This window comes from Passer montanus, unplaced genomic scaffold (assembly GCF_014805655.1).
Source record: "Passer montanus isolate IOZ18808 unplaced genomic scaffold, ASM1480565v1 scaffold2, whole genome shotgun sequence".
Taxonomy (NCBI): Eukaryota; Metazoa; Chordata; class Aves; order Passeriformes; family Passeridae; genus Passer; species Passer montanus.
Genome location: NW_024366591.1, coordinates 11,976,924 through 12,002,216, shown reverse-complemented (window position 1 = coordinate 12,002,216; position 25,293 = coordinate 11,976,924). Strand labels below are relative to the sequence as shown.

The 25,293-nt window shown below is 36.4% G+C and overlaps 1 protein-coding gene across 2 annotated transcripts in view; it reads right to left on the bottom strand.

The window, feature by feature from the left end:
* The window catches only part of WDR64 (WD repeat domain 64), a 59,083-nt gene extending 33,813 nt beyond the window's left edge, over window positions 1-25,270 (bottom strand). Inside the window, exons 1-10 of one of the 2 annotated variants that reach the window (XM_039707406.1) lie at window positions 25,120-25,270; window positions 24,399-24,529; window positions 21,486-21,585; window positions 20,810-20,913; window positions 18,232-18,261; window positions 15,901-16,008; window positions 14,086-14,300; window positions 13,457-13,591; window positions 10,659-10,738; window positions 4,450-4,589 (exon numbers count right to left, since the gene is read on the bottom strand). In XM_039707406.1, the coding sequence (XP_039563340.1) occupies window positions 4,450-4,589; window positions 10,659-10,738; window positions 13,457-13,591; window positions 14,086-14,300; window positions 15,901-16,008; window positions 18,232-18,261; window positions 20,810-20,913; window positions 21,486-21,585; window positions 24,399-24,529; window positions 25,120-25,270 (1,194 nt within the window). The remainder of the gene's footprint in view (window positions 1-4,449; window positions 4,590-10,658; window positions 10,739-13,456; window positions 13,592-14,085; window positions 14,301-15,900; window positions 16,009-18,231; window positions 18,262-20,809; window positions 20,914-21,485; window positions 21,586-24,398; window positions 24,530-25,119) is intronic. The other variant, XM_039707407.1, reaches the window with a different exon arrangement.
* Between the last annotated feature and the right edge of the window lie 23 nt (window positions 25,271-25,293).

Sequence of the window (25,293 nt, the reverse complement as noted above, 5' to 3'; positions counted from 1 at the left end):
TAGTATGGAACTATAAGACTAATAACACCAAATAAATCCCCTAGTACTCTTGTCATAGATGTGTAAGATTTGTGGTATCTTTAAACCATTCACTGCAGGTTTTGAGCCCTTAATTCAGCCAATACTTCTTTAGACTGCAACGCATTGCTGCAGCACAAATCTGAGACTAAAAGCCAATGTGATCCCTTACTTTTGAATGCCATAGAATGAATTAGTTGCATACAGGCTGTAGAGGCATTCTTGTGAGCACATTTTACATGGCACAAAAGTATATTTACAAGGAACTTTTCAATATAGTTCAAGAAAAATAGACATAAAGTATAAAATCAGTCTGAATCTTCAAACGTAACCATTATGTAACAAACATAACAACTGCAGATCTTAATTTAAAAAAATTACTCCCTACTTTTCACCTTATTTTGCAACTTTAGTCGAAAATGGCACAATAAAAGAGCTTTTATTTTAATATGGATAGCTGATATGGTTTAGGTTAAATTCAGTTCTGGGAAGGTTTTGAAAGAGTGTTTTGAAAAAGCATTAATTTTGAAAAAGTTAATTTTCCTAAGCTTTTCCTCTACTTATGCTATTCTGTCAAACATTTATTGTAAAATCTATGTAAAGAGATTTTGTTTCACTAGGATACAATGCTTCTATGAGATAATTGATATGTCTCTAACTTATTTTCAGTAAAGATATATCGGTTGTCCTTATTTTGCTTCTTTGCTTCCTGCATCACAGTCACTGAAAGATGGAAACAAAACAGAGAAAACTATTTTGATTTTTTTATGCTAGGCAGACTGAAAAGCAAGCTGGTCTTTGTTTTTTAGGTGGAAACAAATTAAATGCTAAAGTATCATTATAAGTTCCCTGAGAAGTTGCACACATTTACCTAATTCCTGGATCTTGACTGTGAAACACAAATGTGCTTTAAGCAGGCTGGAAGCAATCCTGTTATAGCTGACCTCCTTCTGCTATTTGGTATAACATATATCGTCTTTAGATTGCATATTTGAGGTACAGGATGATAAGCACTTTATTTGAAAATCTATCTTTAGACTCCTCTGAGAGAGATTCTTTCTTTTTTGATATAGTTTTCACCATGACCACAAGATTCATCTGACACTTGAAAGCCTAGGAATTTATGTCTATTTCTTTTTTAAAACTTTTTTTGAGAAGTGTAATTTCAGCCTTATATAACTCACTGCACTATTTAAACACACATGGCTTTTAATTAAAACAAACTTTCATATACTCAATTGCAGCTACAAGTGGTCTTACTGATGTCATTGGCACTACTCAGCTATATTTAGTTAAGATCACGTGTCCACATAATTAGAGACTTTTAAAATAGAATTTGATTTCTCATAAATCATCATATTGAATCATAGAAAAGCCCAGAAACGCCCTCAAAAGATCTTCTACATTTACTGCCCCAGGGGCTTTTTCGTAAGTATCTTAATGTTCATTCATTCCCCTTAAGTCATGTCTTACATCTTACTTCATTTTTCCTACAGGTATAACTTGAGGCTATCTGCCAAAACCCTCCTTAATTCACAGTAATGTATGTCTGCAGCAAAACTACAGAGTTATCTACAGAACAGACAGGTATAGATTTATAGAAGTGAGGAAGGAGGAAGGGTTATGGCTCCAGGATTATGTGAAGATGGGAAATTTTGATAATTTACTTTCATCTAGTATTAATTTTAGAAACGTGCAGGGGTTTTTAAGAATAAGGCTAAAAAAGTGAAAATTAGGTATTTACTGCCACCACAATGAGCAGTGGTAAGCAATTATAGCAGAGGAGTGGCATGAGCAGGACAAATAGTTCAGCAATATTTCCTACATAACCCAATAAAAAACTGGAGACCTTTGAGAAGGAAGGATCTAATAACTAATTACATTAGGTCCTCATTGATTTATAGAAGCTATTTTTCATGATCATACCTTCAATTTTAATGACCATTCTGAACTCCAATACTTCTGCTCAAGACCTGCAGCTTTAACTAGTCTGGTGTAACTGGTTAATTTAGTACCTATCCTATCCACTCCATCATTGTAGATGCTAATAAGGATATTGAATAGTGTTAAATATAGAATATATTGCATTGGACCGCTTTGAAAGAGTTCTATAGCCATTCACAGCTACTCCTTCAGGGGCTTCTCTCTTATTTTTGCACATATTTATGTAAGTTTTTATTCTCTCCTGAGAAGTCTCATTTTGACAAATCATATAAATAACTAACACTAGGATTCCACTAATCACTTCCCGTATACCCATCTCTTTCCAGCAGAATCTTGCAATATTTGGTGGAATAAGTGTTATTACTGATTTTATTAGCATTCCTGTTTATGGTCAATGCTTTGGAAGAGTAAGCCTTGTAAAAGACACTGGTTAGAAAGAGATCAATAGCTGAACATGATATATACAGACATCAGAAAAACTCCACCTATGGATTTAGTAAGCTGAGAGGAAGAAAGAAGTGCAAAACAACTGTAGGAAATTTTTTGCCGATGTTCACTACTGAATGAAGCATTTGATTACAGGCTGTGTTTTAAATCTGCCAGTTGTAAAGAATTCTGATAAAGAAATTATGAGAATGTTAATATCTACTATTGTAAGCATTCTTTTGTCACATTTGTGAAGATAATATGTGAAATAATTCCACTATAGCTGTGGAACTTCTCAACATAAAATATGTTGGAAATTTTAAGCTAAACCTTTTTTATCAAAATAAATGAAGTGATAGCAAATTACTATCAGAAGTACTTACTCAAAAATAGATTCCTACTTCAATTTATAACATTGATTTCACAGAATCTCAGAATCATTTAGGTTGGAAAGACCTCCAAGATGACTGAGTCCAATCTCTGACCAAGCACTGCCTTGTCAACCAGATCATGGCACTACATGCCACGTCCAGTTTCTTAACACTTCCAGTGATGGTGATTCCACCACCTCCCGGGGAAATCCATTCCAATGTTTACCAACCCTTTCTGTGGATAATTCTTCCTCATATTAAACCTAAACCTGGCACAGTGTAAGACCACTTCCTCTTGTCTTGTTTCTAGTTGCCTGGGAGAAGAGGCTGACTGACCCCCACCTGGCTACAGCCTCCTTTCAGGCAGTTGTACAGAGTGATAAGGTCTCCCCTCCGTCACCTATTTTTTTTCCCCAGGCTAAACACCCCCAGCACTCTCAGCTGCTCCTTGTAGGACGTGCACTCCAGACCCTTCACCAGCCTCACTGCCCTTCTCTGGACATGTTCCAGCACCTCAATGACCTTCCTAAAGTGAGGGACCCAACACTGAACACAGGATTTGAAGTGTGGCCTCACCAGTACTGAGTACAGGGGAACTGCCCTGGTCTTGCTGGCGACATCGACACTATTGCTGATCCAGACCAGGATGCCATTGGCCTTCTTGGCCACGTCAGCATATGCCCAGCTCAATTTCAGCTGCTGTTGACCAGTGACCCCAAGTTCTTTTGTGCTGGGCAACTTTCAGCCACTCCTTCTCAAGCATGTAATGTTGCCTGGGGTTGTTGTAGCTGAAGTGCAGAACCTGACACTTGGTCTTATTGAACTTCATACTGTTGGCCTTGGACCATCAATCCAGTCTCTTCAGATCCCTCTGCAGAGCCCTCCTCCTCTCCAGCAGATTAACACTCCCCCAACTTGGTGTTGTCTGTGAATTTACTAAGGGTGCACTTGGTCCCCTCATGCTGATCATCAATAGGGATGTTGAACAGGTCTAGACCCAACACTTTTGGAATGTAGGAGAACAGAGATAGTGCAGAAGGCAATCTCACCCCTGAGCAGTTGCAGCTGTACTAATCACCAAAGACTAGGAACAGGCCTGCCCTTAACAGGCCACAGCTGTGTCCAATAAGGATGAGTGCTGTAAAAGAGTGGGTTAGGTAGTCAGGAGATGACTTGGTTGGCTGTGCTGTGAGGAGCTGTCCATGAGAAGGTATGGAAGATCTGCAATAAGATAAGAACAAACACTAATTCCCTGGGGTCAGCTCTGGAGACTGGTTACCAACTGGATGTGTTCACCACCACTCTCTGGGCCTGACCACCCAACCAGCTCTTAACACAGCAAACCTATGCAAGCTGTGGGCTGACAGCTTTTCCAGGAGTATGCCATGGGAGACAGTACCAAAGGCTTTGATCAAGTCCAGGCAGGCAACATTTACAGCGTGGCCCTCATCCACCAGGTGTGTCACCTTCTTACAAAAGGAGACCAGGTTGGCCAGGCAGGACCTGCCTTTCCTAAATCTCTGCTGGCTGGGCCTGATCCCTTGGTTGTCTTGTATGTGCTGTGTGAATTCACTCCAGATCCTCTGTTCCATAACTTTGTGGGGCACTGAGGTTAGGCTGACAGGCCTGGATTTATCTGGATTCTTCTTCCAGCCCTGTTTCCTTGAAGTTCAGAAGTAAAGTGTTTTACCTTTGCACAGGAAAGGCTGATAACATGTTGATCTTTCTCATTTGTCACAATTTCCACAATACTATGTTTGTGTCCTAATAGCTTCCCTGTAGGACTAAAATTAACAACAGGATTCCACAAACGAAGGATTCTGTCATTACCTGAAAGAAAAGAAGTTAATATATAGTCAGAAAGATCGAATAGTCACTTTGAGAGCTTAGTGTTCGTAAGTCTGTCCTTTCATTTTGGTACTTACTTACTCCCACATAAGGATGTGAATTTTTCATTCTAAGGGCTGAATTGCAGCTTATGTTTCATTGCTTAACCATAAACACATATTAAAAATGCACAACTGATTAGCTTTTCAAAGCCTTTTCATTTTGCTAAAGGAATGGCAGGGACACTATGTGGACTATGAGACTATGTGGATTAGTCCCAGAGGAGCAGAGTACTTTAATAGAAATAGAACTGGGGCTCATATTTTGTTTCCTTCAATGATGTAATTCAGAAAAATGTAAAAAAAAATAATTATGTTCTGTTAACTAGGACACGAAGGGATAACCTTTTTAGAAGAAGGTGAACATCCAGAAAGGACTAGGCATGAAATTTGATGGCAGACAGAAAAAAGTAACAGCTGATGATTTAGCTTCTAGTAAAGTAAATGAGAATTAGATATTCCATATTTATATGTTAAAACTTTGAATTTGCCAACAATTTAAGGAATAATCTTTGATTGTGTTACAGGTGAATGTTTGGTACTATTTTGCTAATAGTTCCATAAATATTTCAAAACACAAGGATGTTAAAAATGTATTTTAACTTTCAATTCCTGGCAAAATTGCAATTGTATGAATTGTAGGCATCTAGCTGAACAGTTTATTTTGACACACAATAAATGAAACAGCCACATTTTGTCTAAACTTCTGCTTGAGTTCTACTTTTCTCTCAGCTTAAATTGAAGAGGAAAAAGCAAAAAACCCATAGACTAGGAAGTATATGTCCCAAGAGAACCAGCTCAATTATGTTAAGCGCTCAGCTCAATTATGTTAACAATCTTCCTTCAGCTTGTTCAACCTACTGTCATTAGACAGTCACTCCATTTCTCTCTACAGAAATCTATTCCTTTCCTTCTTAATGCAGCAAGATGTGATTTGTTTAGGAGCACCACATCTCCCTTTTCCTCCATTAAACAATATTGTTCTCTCAGTTAAATTGATTCCACTGTTTATGTGGCTTCTCTCTAAATGAGAGAGGCTCACTGAAGGAATGATCTACTCTTAAAATAGCTACAACAGAAAGCCATTTTGATTTATGCCAGCTCATTTCACAGTGTGACTGAGAATTCAACTATGCAAACAGCTGTACCAGCACAATGGAGGGATAACTTCTGCACAGGAAAGGAAGGCCATGTGTAAGTAGCTGACTGACTTGAAACTTCAAGGGAAGAGATTCTTTTTTAGGCAAAAGTACCCTAAACAACCTGTATGTGCTAAAAGCATGGCAGAAAGTAGCCTAAATGAGTTAAAACTGCACAAATGGTTTACTTTTGGATGGGGAAACTTCAGAATGTGGTCAACATCCCTGCCCACTTCCTCAGAGTTTGTGTTAGGCTGTCCCAGGCATGTCCTGTAAATTAGCAGAACCCTTGTGACCAGGTCAGGGTTTAGGGTGAAACAAGTCCATAGGAGTGAAACTTGGCTTGCAGACCTCCCATGAAGAATGACATGAAATAGAGTTGACAGAAGCCTCTGGTGAGACTGATGAGATTGGCTTTAATATCAGAGGGAACAGACATTGTTTCAACAATATGCCCCTTGCCAGCCCCAGATAGAAACTGTCATGTCTTAAGATGATGGAGAACTGAGAACAAGCTGTTGACAATATCTGATCAACTTGATTACCTGCTGGCTGCTGTTTTGAGGAACAGAACCTTTCATGGTCTTCCTAATTTCTCTGTTCTTTATATTCCTGAAGTGACAGCAGTGATTGAAGAGGAGGATAGTGCCCTTTAATTTTGGCATAGAGTTTCTTTTAAGAGTAGAATCACTAACACATGTAATTTACTTCAGATATTAACAGGAAGATCAAGTGACATTTGGGAAGAAAACCTTTCCCTACATTAAAAAAAAAACCACTGTTTGCTTTTTATGTGAAATAGTGCATTCATTTTAGTTCCTTTTACTGATGTGGAGATACTGGTAGATTTTATTATAGTTGATGTGCTTTCTTCTCTCTTTCTGGACTAATGCCAGATTGGCCCCAAGATTCACTGCTATCCTGGAACATTTCCTGGAACATTTGTTCTCTCCATGCTCCAAATATGCCTCCAGGATTCAGAATCCTGACACAGAAAGTCTGGGTACCAAGCACATCCTGGAAAAGCTTGAAGAAGATGATCTATTCAACAGCAATTTTAAAAGATCTTGTAAAATCAGTGATTTAAATAAAAACATTCAGCTGTGTATGGTCCTTTTCATGACAAACAATTATAAAACCAGATGTTTAGGGTTTTTTAAAAAGCTAGATTCTACAACCACAGCTGAAGTCTAGCTAGATGTTATAGACTCAAATACTTTCTTTGAACATGTGATGCTTTGTCTGTCTCTCTTGCTGACACAGTTTTGCAATTTGTGTGGTATTACAACCCTGCTGAGATGTCTGCCTTTCAGTGGTGTTGAAATCCACTTGAGAACAATAACATATTTGAATGGAGAAATACTAGGCTCAGCCTGGAATCCTCAAAAGACTGTAAATGAAAAGTATACCTCCTGTTTTCTTTCTAGGCTGCTACTCCTACACAGAAAACTCCTTAACCTTTAAAAAAACTTGTCTTTCCTTCAAATCTGTCTTTTAAATAATCTTGCCCTATGGTGTCTGCAAAACTCTTAAGAACAGTCATACATCCCAGGAACTAGTTTGCCATACTGACAAATGTCTCTGTTTTATTTTTTTTCTTTGTATGCTCTTTTCAAATTTAGATGGCATCATAGAAAAGAGTTTGCTATGCTTCTGACAGCTAATGCTAGAGGAGTTCTGGTGATTTCTATCACTGGGAATTCCTGAAAATGTTCTTCATTTGTTCCAGGAGTTCACAAAGGAAACTGAACAAGCACAGTGGAGCTCATTTTATCAGTCTTAATCTGTTACTGTTAGATTTAGAAATCACTAATAGTTTTTCTTCTGTTTCATTGCTCACAGCCAGATTTGAAGAACTAATAGGGTTAGAAGTTGATGTATCATTTAAAACTGATCATCTCCTGCTCTTATATGCATTCCTAATTTGATTTTAACTGCAGTCATTCCCTGAAGTGATGATTAAGACATAGCTGGAATAGAAATTAATATAGAATAAGAAGAAAACTATGTAAATTTACCATTCAGTGTAACATTAATGCAAAATGCTACAAAGAGAAGTTATTTTGAACTTCTCTGGGCTCCATATTTTAGGCCACTGTCAGGCTTTTATCATTTTACTGATTGAAATCTAGCCTTAAGCATGAAAAGCAAACTCAGTACTGTGTTTGAAATTTATAAAAATGAATAAGATAAAAAACAAATATCTAGAGGACAAAATTAGGTTGTGTCACAGTACTGACAAACTCATTAAGCATAATCAAATACAAATAAACAATGAAAGACTGTGTTAAAATATGACTTCTTAAATAGTCACAGTGATAATTCATCAAGGTATGTAACATTCCATTTGTGCTACAAACACCCACCTAAATAACATTAAGTTGGGGCTTACTAAAATGTTTAGCAGATTTACCTCTGATGAATACTTTAGAAGCTAGCCTGCCATCAAAGGCTGGATTTTTCTGTTAGTTGCTGCATGAGACAAATAAACATAGCTTTTACAAATGTTTGAACATGTCACCAAGAAATCTATATATTATGATTCCTGAATTATTTACCTCTTATGATCTCTCATTTTCATGGTATATTACACGTAAAATTGCAGGTTCCCTAATTAACAGGACTAGCTGCTGTTAATTTTAAATAGTTTAAATCTGTCATTGATTGGATCATGACTGTGTCTTTCTCAATTAGTCAAGAGTGAGATGACTTTTAAGATACAGAGGCAAACATAGTGTGCTCCAGCCTGAAGGTATGCTGTGCCATTGTGAGCAGTGTATTCTATTAACAGAGCACAGAATTCTAAAGCTCAGCTTTTGAAGGCTTTAGTAGTGGGATCTCTCAAGACCCGTAGCATTATTCTAAATTCACAGTAGACCCTGACTGGTCTAACTTCACAGTGAAATTGAAAGAGATAACCCCACCCTGTCTTTGTCTTTGGACAGGCATTCCCACTGTGCTCTGGGACTCTCAGTAATACAGGTCAGGAATAATTTCCTTTCATATTCAAGGGGAGCAGCAGGGCTAAGCTTTGGGAAAGAGGGTGAGATTAAGGAGGATGCTCTTCAATTACAAGATGAAGGATGGTGGGTGAGCAAGCAAGACAGGATTCCAGCTCAAGTACTTTCAGTACTTTTCTGCAGCCAAAGTCAAAACAAATTAGAATTCAGTGTTGAGAAAACTCATCTGCTTCTAAAATATCCTGATTAGGCATCTGTTTAGATGGGATAGGAGCCCCTGCATTCTAAGTCTGTCCTCCAACCATCACAAACAAGCAATCTAACTTTTTCAAAAATCCAAGCTCCATTTAAAACTGAGAATATTTTTCTGCAATTGACACTATTCAGAAGACTCTTCCTGAATATCACTGCTGTAATTCTTGCTCTAATAGACATCAGTGGCATTGCTTGTTAATTGTAATTTTTCTAGGTTTTTTAGGTTTTTCTACTTTTTAAATCTCTGCACAATGGTGCAGTTAGAGCTTAGGTCAGTTGGTTAGAGCCTGCTGCTATAAACACCAAGATTGAATCATAAATCTCTGCACAATGGTGCAGTTAGAGCTTAGGTCAGTTGGTTAGAGCCAAGATTGAATCACTTTACGGGCCATTCACTTAAGAGCTGGACCTGATGATTGTTATGGGTCCCTTCCCTCACCCTTTTCCCATATTCTATATACTTTTCTATATTCAACTAATCTTTCTCAAACATGGTTCATGTCAGCAAGACAGAACCAGCATACACATCTAGGCCAAGTGGTGTTGCATGATTGACCTATTCTTTTTCTGTGCCACAAGTGTTTACTGCTCGTCACTGACAAAGTGGGCTGAGTGCATTAGGCAGATCTTTGGTTTGGCCTACCACAGCTATTATAATTTTCTTAAAAAGTTTATCTAGATTTTTCTCTTCTGTTATTTACAGAAGAAGAATTTTCAATGTCTAAAATAAACTTTTTCTAGCTCCTGTGTGATCTTCTTTCCTATTCAGACACTTCACCCTGGTTTTATTACTACAGCAGAATCCTCCTATACCTGTAGGAAATAGTGACCACATTTTGTTCAATAGGACCACCCTACTTTATGTCATCAATAAATTTCTCCAGACTACTTCTTTTGTGACAAGTTAATCAGTGTAAACAGTATCTCCTCCAAGGCTAAACTTCAAAATTTTCACTAATAACTCTTCTACGGCTTTTCCTTTAAATCTTGTGTCTAGAAAAATCAAAAGAACTGCCTGATATTTATTTTGATATCTTTCACAGTTTTCCTCTTGGTAAACTGTTACAATTCAACATGAATTGCATTTCTGCCATGTATATTATCAAGGCTGGACAGCAGAGTCTTGGCCATTTTTTAGTTCTTATATATAGATGTAAGAATTATTATGTTTATTATTGCATTTTATACAAAGTTTTAAGCAAGAAAGACTTGAAGAAAAGCATCATCAATGTCACTTGAGGGTGCCATCCTATCAGATAGAATATATAAACAAGGTTGCTGCCATACTCCAGCAGCTTTGCAGCATCAAACATGACCACTGCAGTAGACAGGCCCATAAAATTATTGGCTAACAGGGAAGAAGTGGATGTAAGAGTGCCACCTCTGCAGTCTGCTTTGGGAGAAAGAACCAGCAGTAACACTTTGGGGAAACATGACCACAGAGCCCAATGGGAAGTATTAATATGGGCCAATGTGACTGCTTAAGATATGAAAGGATGGCAGAAGAGTAATAGGGTGGAAGCTCTGCTGATACTGCAAGGAATAACATGTTGAAATTCTTAAGAAGCTAACTCAGCTTTATCTGATCTTATTTAATGAGAATAAAAAAATTCACAATATTTTCCAAGAACACTCTCTTGGAAAAAACCCAATACTTACCTCCAGTGACAATGACTTTTGCCTTTCCACAGTATGTGAAGGCATTTACTCCTTTTGGGACAGAAAATTCCTTTACAGGTCTGCAATCATTAATAAAACAATCATGTGAGAAATATTTGGAAAATACAGTCTACATTCATTCTATCTTATTTTCCTGTAGTATACAGAAGAGCTGTTTGCATAATGTATGCAATCTCATGTTAAAAGCAAATTGATTTGCAGCAGAGACTTAGAGTGATACTGGCATCAACAAAACAGGAACAGAGTGCACTTTCCATTAAAGAAATAAATATTTGATCTGCACACCTGAATCTTTTAACAGGCAAACTTCAAACAGACTCCTAAAATGGCAGCTGTTGCCAAAATAAGCTGCACATGAGCTTGAGTGCTTAAAGCAGTTTATCACTACCAAAGAAACTGTGTTTGCTTGTTTCAGACATGGAGGTCTACTGTGATCTCAATGTTATATTAAGTGCAGTTACTTTTCTGTTGTTTCTCTATAATGTACTGTACAATGAATGAGTCCTTACATATCTATTTTGTGTTGTATGTCAACATGAAGATATCACAAGTATCTGAAACTCAACAGTTATTCTACTACGTTCACTTCTAAAGCATGGGAGTTCAAACAGACAACATAGACTGAAATTGACTCAGTGTCTCTTCTAAACCCATCCTTTGAGCAACTTCTGCTTGTCTCTCTAAGTTTCATCCATTGCTACTAATGAGTGAATATTTTATTGCTTTTGGATGTAGCAATAGCAGGGTTAACACCTGCCATTCCCAGGAAACAATGACTGCCAGTGTTAATAAGCTGTATAGAACTAAGTGAGAATACTTTAAATTTTTTCCTTTGAAATTAGGACAAGTACTAGTTCATCTACTCTGGGCTAAAGTAGCCATTAATATTGACAACCATAAATGGGGATTAGAGTAAATCTGACAAAATACTTTGGAAATTTCGAGGAATTAATGAAAGAGCTTGTTATTTCTAGGCAGGTGTAAATAAAAGGCTGATTGCATCCTATTATTTAGAGGGAGAAAATATTTCTTTCCAGAATTCTAATAGAGAAGTCTTAATTCTCTTGACAGGACAAAATATAATTGATTTAAACGTATGATTAACAGATTTCCTAAGGATTTTTCACCTTTTATACTTCTATATAACTGTCCTTTAGCTTTTCAATGGATAGTCTTGATACTATGCCAAGATCAATGGGAATAAGGGATTCTAGCACTGTGAAGTCCTACCCAAGCCATGGCCTTGCAACAGAAGCACCTGGTGATCATATCCATACCTCTTTATAAGATAGATATTTTATAAGAAGATATATAGATAGATACTTTATAAGAAGATATTGTAGCTGTTCATCAGCCATTACTGACAAACTTAAGTCCCATAAGAGAGAAGATGCAATGCATCCCTCTTTGAATACAAAAACAATACCCTGCCACAAAGTTGATTGGGAAATGTCTTTTGTTAGAACCAGTAAATTATATTTTAAAACTAGTTATTTATTAAATGGACATTTCCAAGTGATTTGATCTACAGGTATTTTTAGGACTATTAATTTAATTTTAACAGCTGTGTATTTTTAACTTGTCTAAATATAATTTCATTTATCTACTGTGAGAAACTGCTTAGAGATATGTATTTATTGCATTTGGAGATGCAACTATAGCCAGTGTGAAATAAAAAAGAACTACCAAGATTGTTGCAGTTTATGTTCTGTACTGAAGTATATGATGGTAGCATCTACTCTTTTGACTAGACTTTTGGCACTGTAGACTTAGTCTTCTTTCTCTTCTGACTAATTCTATTTTTCCAAAGCTCCCAACAAAAGCAAACAGAATTTCTCAGCTTTTCAATTGACACAGCATGTGACCTTGGACAATCTGAAAGTGTTTCATAGTTCACTTTCCCCATCCTCAACAGACATGCAATACTCATAAAATCCAAAGTTACTGTATTCATTCAAGAATAAAACCAAGAATATTTATGGCATGTGTTATACAAGAAATAAAACAGATTATAATAACTGTAGCTACTAGCCTTAAAAATCTATTAATCTCTCTGGATGTACCTCACAGAAGAATTGAAAAACTGATCTAATATTTACAATATTTTGAAACATTTGAACGAAAAGTTCTATTTATATATTATTTATAGGTCCTTTTTACATCAAATTGAATTTGTATTATTTAATTGTGCTATGAAATTTTCTAAATTCACAGACTAATTAGGCTTGGAATCAGTTAAATAAGCTAATAGCACTGATGAGCCATATGAATAAGGACTTGGCACAAATAAGGAGGCCATAACCTCTTTTCTGCTGCACAGTAGAATCACTTCACAGCCCTTAGAATAAATTGTGTTCTTGGTTTAATCCTGTATAACTCAAACTTGTGAAAACAGAATTGTAAATTAAATTTAGTAGAGTTTATTTTTGACTGGGTATAAATTTTACATGAATGGATACATGATATATGTGTAACAAGCCAATCAATTTTCTAACTAAAATTTGCTTACTGAGGAGAAATTGGAGGAGACAGCACTGTCAACAAAACATATTTTAAGGGTTCCGAGTACTGTACATATATGGACTGTCCTCTCCTACATCAAAAGTTAGCACACAAAAATATCCAAGCATTTAAATAACCATATTTTTGTTTTTATTAGCAATAGTAATAGAAAGGGCACACTCAATACAACAAGATGACATCGTATGAGGCACTGATCTCCAGCAGAGTTATAAAGCAGATGATCTATTATTTTCTAGAAGATGTCTGATACTTACAGGTGGTCCTCCAGTCGCTTTATGTCATCCAAAACAAATGAATTAATACTGTCTGTGGAGCAGGATCCAAAACGTTTTAGGGCAGGAAAATACTTAATCTTCCCAACCCAGTCATCATGCAGCTTGCGTTTAGGACTAGGGATATAAACAGAGAAGTTATCAGGCTGCAGTAGCAGCTACCGCGATGTGTCTGTAGGTGGACAGGGGTTTGTCAGTGAGATTATATACACAACCAGTGCCAACATTTAATATCCAGGCCAGATCCAGAACCACTCTTCCAGCTCAAATGCGAGCAGAGAGAAAGTCGGGATTGAACCATGCTCTTTTCTAGTCACAATCACATTTCCATCTCATGAGGCACAATAAAGCAGCTCCTTTGTCAAACTGGATAACAGCAATGTGAATTCTCCCCTTGAATTGTATTCTGCATTGTCTCAGCTGTAAGATCTCTTGTAAAATCTTCTACTGAACAAGCAAATCATACTTATTGCAGTTTGAAAAATTATTTGCTTTAGTTAGATGGGCTTAACTTAGAAACAGAAGCTAATCCTACACTTAGGGCAAACAAAACCCAAATTAAAAACAAAACATAATGCAAGACTAAAAACATTTTATCATAAGCAACTTACGTGTCAAAAGATTCAGAGTCCAAGACTTTAAATTGTGATTCTTTTTCAGCTTTAGATTGTTTCATTATGAAGTCATCAGTGGTGATAGTAAGCAGATAAACATAACCCTTATCATCTCCCATTAAAATGGTATCCTTAGCCAGGTTATCTGCCATAGTCACTGTAGAAACGCAGAGCAGGCAGTTTTTCATTGGTTTGATGACAAAGCCATTACCCTGCAGAATGTGGTAGAGAGTTTATTAGATATTGCATGATGGCCCTTAAATTGAATCTACCATGCTTATCTAGCTACATCAGCATTCAAATCTTGACTTTGTTTTTTCAAGCTGCCCCTCTGCTATTTGCTTCTGTATCAGAAACTCATAGAAGACCATGACAAAGTAGAGTTAAAAGCAAATCCTAGAGATTTGAGCAAGATTTTATTTCATAGGTAGCTTTGCATTTCAATGAAAAAGTGTTAATTACAAATTCTAGGAAGGATCTCTGCATACTATATGGGATGGTGTATTTGCTAAGACTGTACATGGTTTTCTGTTCAAAACGAAAATGCACTCTACAAGAAAATTGGAAATAACCAAATTAAAAATTTCAAACCACAAATTATAGCAGTAATACACTGGAAGAATCTATATCAGAGTCTTAATTAATAATACAGCCTGGGAGTGTCAAGTGTACTAATAAGGGCAGGTGTTTCAATTTGTGAAGCACAGAGATAGTGGGAATGAATACAGTTGCAAGACATTATGGTATTTTGCTAGAAGGCCCAGGAATGGGATTCAGGGTCACCTGCATTACATTGTTTTTTGGTTCTACTGCCTGACTCCATCTGTTATTTGGTTAAAGCATCCTTGCCAACCTAAACTGGGAACTGTTCACATGCCATAGGAATTAACTGCACCAATTCTGCGTAGCACAGAAACATTGGGGACATAATAGAGATAGGACTGTCCATATATTACTTCCATGATCTTGAAAGAGAGCTGCATCTATTCATCAACGGGATACCTGCAGCTCTCACTGCAGGTAATGAAAGAACTTGGACAATAATAGGTGGAGAATAAATATTTGAGCCCTCCTCCAAGAAGTCCGACTGGATTTACAAAAATCCATTCCCTATCTAAGCTTGGGAAGCAACCTTTTAATACTGGAAAAAAAAATCCTAAAAAATTGTATCCAAAAAATAATTACTTTGCTTCTCCTCATCATCTCAGCTAACTTGGAATTTCCAAGAGAAGCTCCAGGAACAGGAAGAAAAAACTAACATATATGTCAGCAAAAATGCATAAGACATTAAAGAAAACTTTAACAATTTGGATGTACATTATTTACATCAAAATGTTTTTTATCTTAGAAAGTCCTGAACAAAACACAGGATGTGAAGAAATATTTTCTTTAAATCAGGAAGTTACCTCAAAAAGAGTCTTTGTTATATTCCTTGTAAAATCTATTCCTTTGATTCTTAATAGATTCTGAGATATATGTATGCTCATGCACACATTTTAGGTACACAGGTGCACAAGTATGCACTAGACACACAGGGAAAATAAAATCTTTGGGGGTTTGTTTGCACCATAGTGTAAAATTTTTGCTTTTCTTCCAAACTTTTAATATACTTTAATAATCCCATTTGGCATGTAGAGTGAATACATTTAGTGTGAATACTTTAGTGTGAATTCCAGTTTCACTGAGTTCCTACAACAACAAAAGTGAAAAGTCTTCATCCTGTTAGAACAAAGGGTTGTGAATGTATATTGGAAACAAAGACTGATCAGCCTTCAGGTTTCATTTTGGCATTTGTCTGATGCAACATAATACCTCACTCTCTTTTGATTTATAGTCCCAGAGAATGATTGTGCTTTCAGTTACAGCCACAACATATTTCAGATTAGGCAGGAAATCACATCCAGTGATCCAAGCAGTATCCTGGTGAAAATAAAAAGAGTAGCTAAAAAAGGATTTTCTCTGTAAATTAATCAACTTTTCTATCACGTAAGTACATATTTTAAACCATTTCCACATAAACCACATATACTCTGCACTAGCACATGCTAGGTCTAGCTCCACTGAGAGTTCTAAACTCCAGGAACAGCTCATACATGAAGTTACAGAGGCACCAGGCTCAACCTCTGTTATCAATGACTCACCTGAGAGGCACAAATGTTGCATGGGAGAGGACACAATAAACATATAGTGTTAGTTGAACTGTAATGACACTCTGAAAAAGCACTCTGAGCAGAGAAAGCTTAAGCTAAAACATCATAGTAAAGCAGATTAAGCTTTTACCTGGATACAGTTTGGTTTGAAACAAAATAAATTTAAAGGCAGTCCAAAATTTCAGCTATAAAAACAAAACTAAAATGAATGTTTATGAAAATAAGTCACTTTAGTGAATAATTTTAATTTTCCCAATAGGTAGGTCAACTATTTACAAATATATATATCTGCCCATATTAAGCCACTGTTCAAGTATACCTCTTATTATACAGGTATTAATGTAAAACAATTTATTTTGCAAAGTATAGATCAGAGTGCTGATGCTTCTACTTTTATTTCTATTGTTGTACACAATATTGATTTTGCTCTTAGTGCAAAGGGTCCAAAATCCTGACAGAGGATATCAACATTCTGTTGCAGGAGAAAGCTTCTCTCCTTCCTAATGGTGTGTGTGGTTTTTTACAAGGGTTTTTTGTGCCCTTTACTACAATAAACGTGGAAAATGCCAGTCCTGCAGAGGCCTTGTGGATTGTTTGATAATTCTTATGGAAGAGTTCGTTAACTGTGGCTTTTTAAGGTCCTTATAATAGTGTCATATAACAATGACTAAATGGCTTGAAAAAGATGATTTTACATTTGTAGTTGTCACTAATTTGTTGTGTTGGCTTGTGATGATGCAGTCAAAGGAAAAGGTTTCAGCTTCAGAGGAAAGATTGTAAGAATTTTTCTTGTTAGTGTTGCTATACTTGACAGACAAACTAGGCTGCTGCACCAGATCAACCTTTTCATTATTTTCTTATTCCATCCTATCACTCAAGGGCTCTTATCTTTTCTCCCTTCTTTCATACATTTTATGGCAAAGATGTCCTTCAATGGTCCTAATACTGTGACAGCTGCCAGATATTGTCCTACTTTTGCAGCACAACCCCCCTCACATTCATTGAGGAATCATTTTAAGACAAGTGCTTAGTGTTCAAAAAGGAAAGGGATCCTGCAGCCTACTGTAGCATCAGGCTAGCACTCTAGCTTCTTCCATCTTTTTTCCCTTGATGAGATCCTACCTTTGCATATTTGAACTGGGGAAAGTGGTTCCTACAAGCAAAGTAGGAATGACTAGAATTCACTGCTGTAGCACTTCTGTAGGAGAAGCTCTAATTCTAGTAGAAGTTTCCAAAAGTCAACTGGTCTCCAGGATATTTCTCATAGTTATCTCTCTGCACAGATTCCACAGGCCAGATTAGCCCTTGCAATAAATTAAATGCAACTGAGGCCCAGAGCTGTTTTCTGAGTTGGAGTAGTAGAGCCTCTGGTGTGGAGTACTTCTATTGCATTTTAGAAGTCCTGCAGTATGTAAGAGAGAACCAACAAAATGCACTGCCTCCTGGCACAAGATACCCACATTGACTTTTAGGACAAGGGGTCACATCACTTTGCTAAGACTGATGTCTCTTGTCTACAGGTCATCTGAAAAAAGCTCATCTCCTAAAATCCACAGTGATACTCCTAGGGTAAACACGAAGTTTTAATGTATACACTGTGCAGCCAATCATCTACCTAGCAAAATGTAGAACTGTTTTTCATTAACAAACTTAAAATTTTACTTATTTAAATTTTACAGTGACAATTGAAGTTGTGGATTTTAGAAGAAAAAGTTCTGGCAAGGTAATGGGTAAAGGATAATTTGGCAGAAAAAGAAGCATTCATCTGAGGTTTCATTTAGCAGAGGAAATAAATCAAGTTACTTAATTGTTTCAATAACTGAAAGGAATAAATTGAGACTATTTGACCTACAGCACCCTATGAAAAATCATGCAAAAGTTTCAACATTAGAATTGGCATTAGAGTAATTCTCAGTTTCTACTTATTTCAATTTAGTACATGCTGATTTTTATTTAAAATTATTTAACAGGAAGGAGACAAAAAAGAACTTACTTCAACACTGATGGTTGTCAAAACCTTCATCTGAAAAATCAAGAAAGATATGGTCACAATAGCAAGGTAGTTCTCAAATTAAAAGTCTAAACAGAGTCATCTCTTCTCTTCACAGGAAGAACAATAATTGCTAACTGAATGAGCAGGTGGTTAAGATCTGAGAAAGATCTTTAACCTGCCTGCTGTTTGTTGCCCTTTATATTGTGAGGAACTTAAAACTTCTCTTTCCCTCACAATTGTTCCATAGTTTCCGGTTTGGTTTGGGGTTTCTACATTGAGACGTTGAAGTGAGGAAAATAAGTAAAAAATCCTCATTTTTACAACAGAGTACAGATCAGCTGGTCTTTTGATGGAATTGTGCTTTTAATGGTTTTTGACAGCTAAAACAGCATCAGCTCCTGTGAGAAATAGGATTTATCATATAGAAACCCAAGCTAACGCTGGCCCGATGCCACGTCAACTATTGCCAGCAAAAGTCCCTGGCAGAGGCAGCACTTCAGGCTGCAAACAGGAATAACCACATTGGTACACACCTTTCACCAAAGTTAACTACTGGTAGACAGAGTTCCATGTGGCTGAAAACCTGAAGCGTTTAAAGTGTCACCATCATCCAGCAGGGACAGGGTTATCTTCTATGTCTTTCAACAAAACTACTAAGCTTTCAAAAGCAGTTTCAACCTTTTCCCTTCTGAAACACTCACAGATGATTTTTCACCTCCTCTTGCCCCTGCCCCTGCCCTTGAACAGTAATTATTCAAGGGCACCTTTTACCCATCCCAGCAATTCCACATTTCATAAACCAAGAAGCTAGGATCAAGTCTTTCTTCCCACAGAAGTGAGATGCCAGGTGTCATTATGGACAGTCTTTGAGCAGAGTTTAAGAGTACTGTTAACCAAGAGATGGATATCCATGCACTGTATCAGACTTGGCTTTATCTACAGTAACTAAAATGTGTCCTTAAGGCTGCCTACTCCTACAGGTCTTATGTGCTGGTCAAGGCCATATTCACCTGAGAACCTGAGCAATGCAAGTGTCTCATATTCTGGAGTATCCTGGAAGCAGTTAATGGCATAAAGCTGTATACAGGTGTTGAGTCATATTAGGCCCACATTCCTTTACAGAAAGTAATGCTTAGCCCTCAAACAGAATTGTGGAGTCATAGAATAATTAAGGCTGGAAAAGATCTTTAAGATGATCAAGTCCAACTGTAAAACTAACGCTGCCAAGTCTACTGCTAGATCATGTCCCCAACAGCCACTTCTACACATCTTTTGAACACCTCCAGGGTTGGTCACTCAACCACTTCCCTAGGCAGTTCCAATGGCTGACAACTCTTTGGATAAAGAAATTATGCCTAATATCCAGTCCAGTCCTCTCCTGGCATCTTGGGGCTGTTGTAATGCCTGACTCATTTTTCAGAACATAGTTTTCTAAGTAGGAGTTGAGGTCCCTAATTCACTGTGTTAAGCAGCTGGGTGTAAAATAATTTACATTGCAGTCACTGATGTCAGGTAACATCAGTCCAGTCTATGAGGAGGCACCAATTCAACTTGAAAATAGCAGGGGCAGGTAGGGGGTAGGGAGGAGAGATGTTTTTAGTCTTATACTTTGGGAAATTATTTTTCATAGGTACATAAGAGGGATAACGTTCTGGAGGACAGGCTTTCAAATAAATTATTTCAGCTTTTACCAAAACTGCAGTACTGCTTTGTTATTTAATCATCCACAAGAGTCCTTTCTTGGTTTAAATGCTCCTGTCATAAGCATTATGCACTAATTAGCTAAAACCCTAGGAAGCATTAGTACTGCTTTAAAGTTTAACTGCATTGCCTGAAATAAATTTTAAGAAACTGGTTGCACAAAAATTGTACAAATGTAAAGCACCACTGAGCATAGATGTGTAATAGCCTGGGTTTCTGTATGACACCTTCTATCTCATAGCCTCTACAGGCACATACCATTAAATAGTAATATAATCATCTGGGAAATTAATGTACAAACTTTAGTTTAACAGCATCATAAGCATGAATTTCTACTTATAATGGTACCGATATCCTTACATTTTACTGATGAGGGAACTAACTGTGAGCCAGTGTTATGCAGATTGTTGTAAAACCCATGGCTTTCAAGCTTCTAGATGTTGCTGCATTGAATAAATCTTATTTGCAAACAACTGTCTCTGTCCATTCTAGATATTTTCAATAGCTGTAGAAAACAGTTAATTCTCCAATTTCCACTCTATATCTAAAAGTGAATTCCACCAGCACATTTTTTTTTAATTTGGGGAAACCTTTTTTAAACAGAAATGCAGATTATTTTCTATTAAATGAATTTCTATGAAAAATGTCTATTATTAGACATCTCTACCTTCTATCAACTTGTGAGGGCTTTCTGGTAGGTTTATAATTGAAAAGAACAATGTATATTTCCTGCTGTAATTAAAAATATAGAAAAAGTTAACTTTGATACGAAAGATATGTAGTTTTTTAATGGGAAAATTTGAATGCTAGATCACAGACCACTCAGTTCTTCTATGTACTGCTAATGGAATAATAAAAGAATTTGATTTAGAATTACCTGTTTGTTAAACACAGTTAGCAGTCCTTTCTGAGAGGCTGTTACTGTGAGATGCAGAAGGGGCACTTTCACTATACCCTTGATCACATCTTTTCTCTTGACAACTGTCAATGACAAAATATTACTCTCCATATTACAGACATGGAAAACATAAACAAATAGCACCATATTATTAAGGAAAACATAAACAAATAGAACTTATTATTCTCTTCCTGAAATGCATTTTGGTGCCATATGCAAGACAGTGATGCAAAATATCATAAATTATCCCATAATTGGTTTAATTAATCATGTTGCATTTTAAATATAATTAATATAATAATTCTGGATGTGCCACTTCTTCCATATTTTCAAAAAATACAGAAAATGTGTAACTGCAAAAACAAACAGTCTGGTTCAGAAAAAATCATACTTTCAAAATAATTTAGGAATATGGAGAACTGGGAAATGCAGCAGTGGAGTGTTCAATGTTTAGTAAAAACAAATGTATTTTGGAACACAGAGGAAGGAGAAGAAGTAGAAGAAGAAAAAGAAGAGCAAGAAGAAGAAAAGGAAGAGGATGAAGCATGAATGGGCAAAGACAGACATGTGATCTTATCACCCTACTTTCAAGAAAGTGAGCAGCACACTGCATTAGAAAAAAATATAGTTTTTGATGCAAGATGAAGTAAGTCACCTGAATGAGTAATCTGTTGTTTTTCAGATACAAGAAAAACCATATTTTCTTTCGACGGGGAAGGCACGACAACACTTTCTCCTCTAAAACAGCCAAAAATCTAAACGAAACAAAACAGAACTAAACAAGTAATTTATTGCAAAACTACTTATATTTATACATGTAAAAAGTCAAATAGTTATCTCATACTTTATAATTTAATATTCTTTGAGTAAGTGCCTTACTATTACTTCCTTTAACCATTAGCTGTCAATATGACTTAAGACTGCTGAGATCTCATACTCAGGCACAATCCTTCTTCAATGTTTGTAAAGAAGTCAGCCTACACAGGGCTTCTAGGAATGCAGACCATCTACTTTTTAAAGTTGTTGGTACAGTTCTGCTTTGTAAATAACCATATTCAATTCCCATTTTCCAGTTCTACCTACCTCAACTAGGGAAAAATAACCAAACCAAAACTAGCAAAAGGCAGACAAAACAGACAACTCCATATTTATAAACAGACATTCAATGCAGCATAGTGGTTTAGCCAACACAAAAGAGCTTTTCCACAAAGATATGTAGATTCCCATTTGCTTGAAAAGAAATGTAATATAAAGACAATTTTTAAAAAATCCTTTTTTTACCATCTCCCTAAGTCTGACAAGGTTCCATTTGAACATGATGGAGATCTCTGCACAGGACAGTCAGATAAGCAGATTATTTCTGCTCCAGGGTGTTAAATTTTCAGCTGCAATGCTCTACAAATCTCATGCTCTGTACCCAAAAGTAGTTTAGTAATTTCTTTAGTAAATTAGTCCCACTTATCTGTACAGATTTTTTAAACTAATTTTTCAAATTATGGACATTATATATACTTCCATTCCTGAGTTGTAAAAGCAATGCTTCTTTGGATGGAAGACAAAATGTTGTATTTTATCCTAGTTCAGTATCTTCCATGTTATACAATATAATTCCCATTTTCATTCTTTGAGAGATTCAGATGTACATCTTTCAAAAAAATACTCTCACACAGCATTACTCTTCATCTTTTCACTTCACAGCTCCCTCCTTTCCATATACACAATTATTAGCTATCATACATCCAATTTTTTCAAGAAAGTTTGTAGGAAAGCCGTAATAAAAGACTGTCATTAGTCAGTTCACACTTGGTAAAATTTGAGCAATGCTCATAGAAGTGGTCCTGGGGAATTTTATCACATGGAAATCATGCACAGATTTCAAAAGGAAACTAAAGAGGCTTCACCCCATACTGTGCTTGCTTGTGTAATTATGTACCCAAATTATTTATGTAATTATGTAATCTGGTAACTAGCCTGACTGCATTAAAAACTCAGTAAGTTTTTGGAATAAATGATCTGCACTCCAGCAAACATACAGAGCTTCCCTTTTTTCTCTTATAAACTAATGAGCCTGAACATAATTTGCTACTGTTCTGCTACCCTAAAGAAAGGACAATCAGTCCTTCAGGCTGTCAGCTATTTTCCAGATTTGCCCCAAGCCTTTCTTGAAAAAAATCTTCAGCGACTGACATGAGCAAAATCAGTGATTAATGTGACACTGTAAGTAAAAAAAATGGTTAAGAAAGATAGTAACCAGAAATGTTCCCATACAGAACCTTATTAAATAGAAATGGCTGAGCACACCGTTTTTAGGATATTAGGAAATCACTTGGTAGCAATTGTTGATAACATGTAAGGAACAGATGGTTGGGTATCTTCAAGGTTCCAATATTAGCATGATGTTCCAGAGTAACATAAAATGTAAATATGCTGACAAATTCAGAGTTCATGTCACTTGCTAATACCCCTGCCATAAGACTTTAAGTCCAGCAAGGATTTGCCACGTATACCATGCTTCCTATGCTATTGTTGGAAAGTCACTGTGTGCTGCAAGTTACATCCCTTCTGCACAATTCTGTTTTTGGGTAAGAAACAACCAAAAAAGTCTTGCAGTAATATATGATGATGGGTGCTCTTGATATGGATTGGCTCTAACAATCTAAAAATCAGTAATTTTAAAGAACAGTTACCTGAAACACTATCCATGATAAATACCTTCATAAAAAGACACATTTCTAGAGCAAATGTTCATTTCTCAAAACATGTGCAAATAAAAAAGAGTGCCATGCTTAAAAAAACCTGACAAAGTACTTTTTCACAAAATGTGAAAAACTGGGTGCTGTGGAGATAATCTTCTCAGGTGGATTCAGAAATAACTTACAACTGGATAGATTAAAAATCCAGGAAGGGAGTGCACGCAGAGTGTATTTGCAACTCTGGCAGAGGAAATCCTTAATATATGTGCAGACAGATGCAAAGGGGGTAAATCGGATCTACTGTTTCACTGTTTGACCTCATTCTTACATACTTTTTACAAAGGTTTGCTATTTACCAATATCAGAGACTGAAAAATTGATTACAAACATCTCATTCATCTACAGGACTAAATAATATATGTATAATTCTCTGGTTCAAAAACTCTACTAAAATGCTGCCCTACCTTTAAGACTTCATATGCAAAGTAAGGGCCAGATTTTTGCTGTGAATAGGGGAAGAGAAAGGCAAGGAAGCAGACGTAAGAGAAAAGAGAGGAAAGGAGAAAAAAATTAAGCATTTCTGAAGGTTTAGCTAAAGATAGACTTATCCTCAGAGCACAAATGGCATAGTCTTCATATGAGATTTTGCATTTTGTCAAGGAGGCTGAGGACAATGCACATCACTGAAATAGTTCTGCAGACTGAACACATCCAGGCTTCAGGCAGCTAGGATAAATAACAAGACAGTGTCTCATTCTGCCTTGGAGCTCATGAACAACAGACTTGTGAACAAGACATAATCAACAGATAAATACTGTCACTACTTAAAATTCTATTTAGTTTTTCATATTTAAGAAAATTTGAGAAATCTTTACCTCAAGCCATTCTGGCTTTTCATCAAGGTTGCTCATAATCTTCCTGAAAAAGGCCTGAATATTCTGATCCTTGACTGCTGAACCAAAAAGTGTTCGTGTGGTTGTATAGAACTTTTCATAATCAATCTCATCTGTACAGGAGGAACAATGTCCACACAGTTTAAAACTGGCAAGCTACAGATTCCTTTCTTATCCACCCTATTTCTGGTTTTATTTCTCCTTCAATACCAATAGCATGGAAGTTCCAGCTTCTCACACTGTATTCACTAAAGCATTTAAAAAGAAAAAAAAAATCAGTCCTAATATTTGCTCTTCTCAAAACTACCTGATTTGCAATCCATTACATGAAACAGATAAAATAATAGATAAAAAATTCTCACTTCCTTTTTCTTCCCTTACTTACCCTCATTATTTACAAACAGTAATTGTAATTACATAATTTATTGAGTTTGTGCTTTTACAGAAATAAGTTAGCATTGTACTAACTTCTATATTTGGCAACTCCACCAATTATATTTTCTGAGTGATCACCATGGCCTTATAATTTGGCCAGAAATCCTAACAGAAGGAGAAAAGAACTTTCACAGTGCAATCTCTCTATTTCCTGTACAAATCAAACAGTAACAGTTAGAACACTAATCTGAAGGAAATTATCATCTCTCTATGATATGTTCTCTCCATGTGAAAACTACACTTTACCATCCAAATTAGTATCTCTTACCATCATCTTTAGTATACAAGCCTGAACTCTCCTTGGTCTTCTGGATGATCATTTTTTCAACTAGATTCTGGAACTGCTCCAAAGCAGTCTCGAAATCAATCAATTCAAGAGCAAAGCAACCCTCCTTATGATGACCCTTCTTTCCAGACATCCTTTATGAAGAGAAGACAAGAG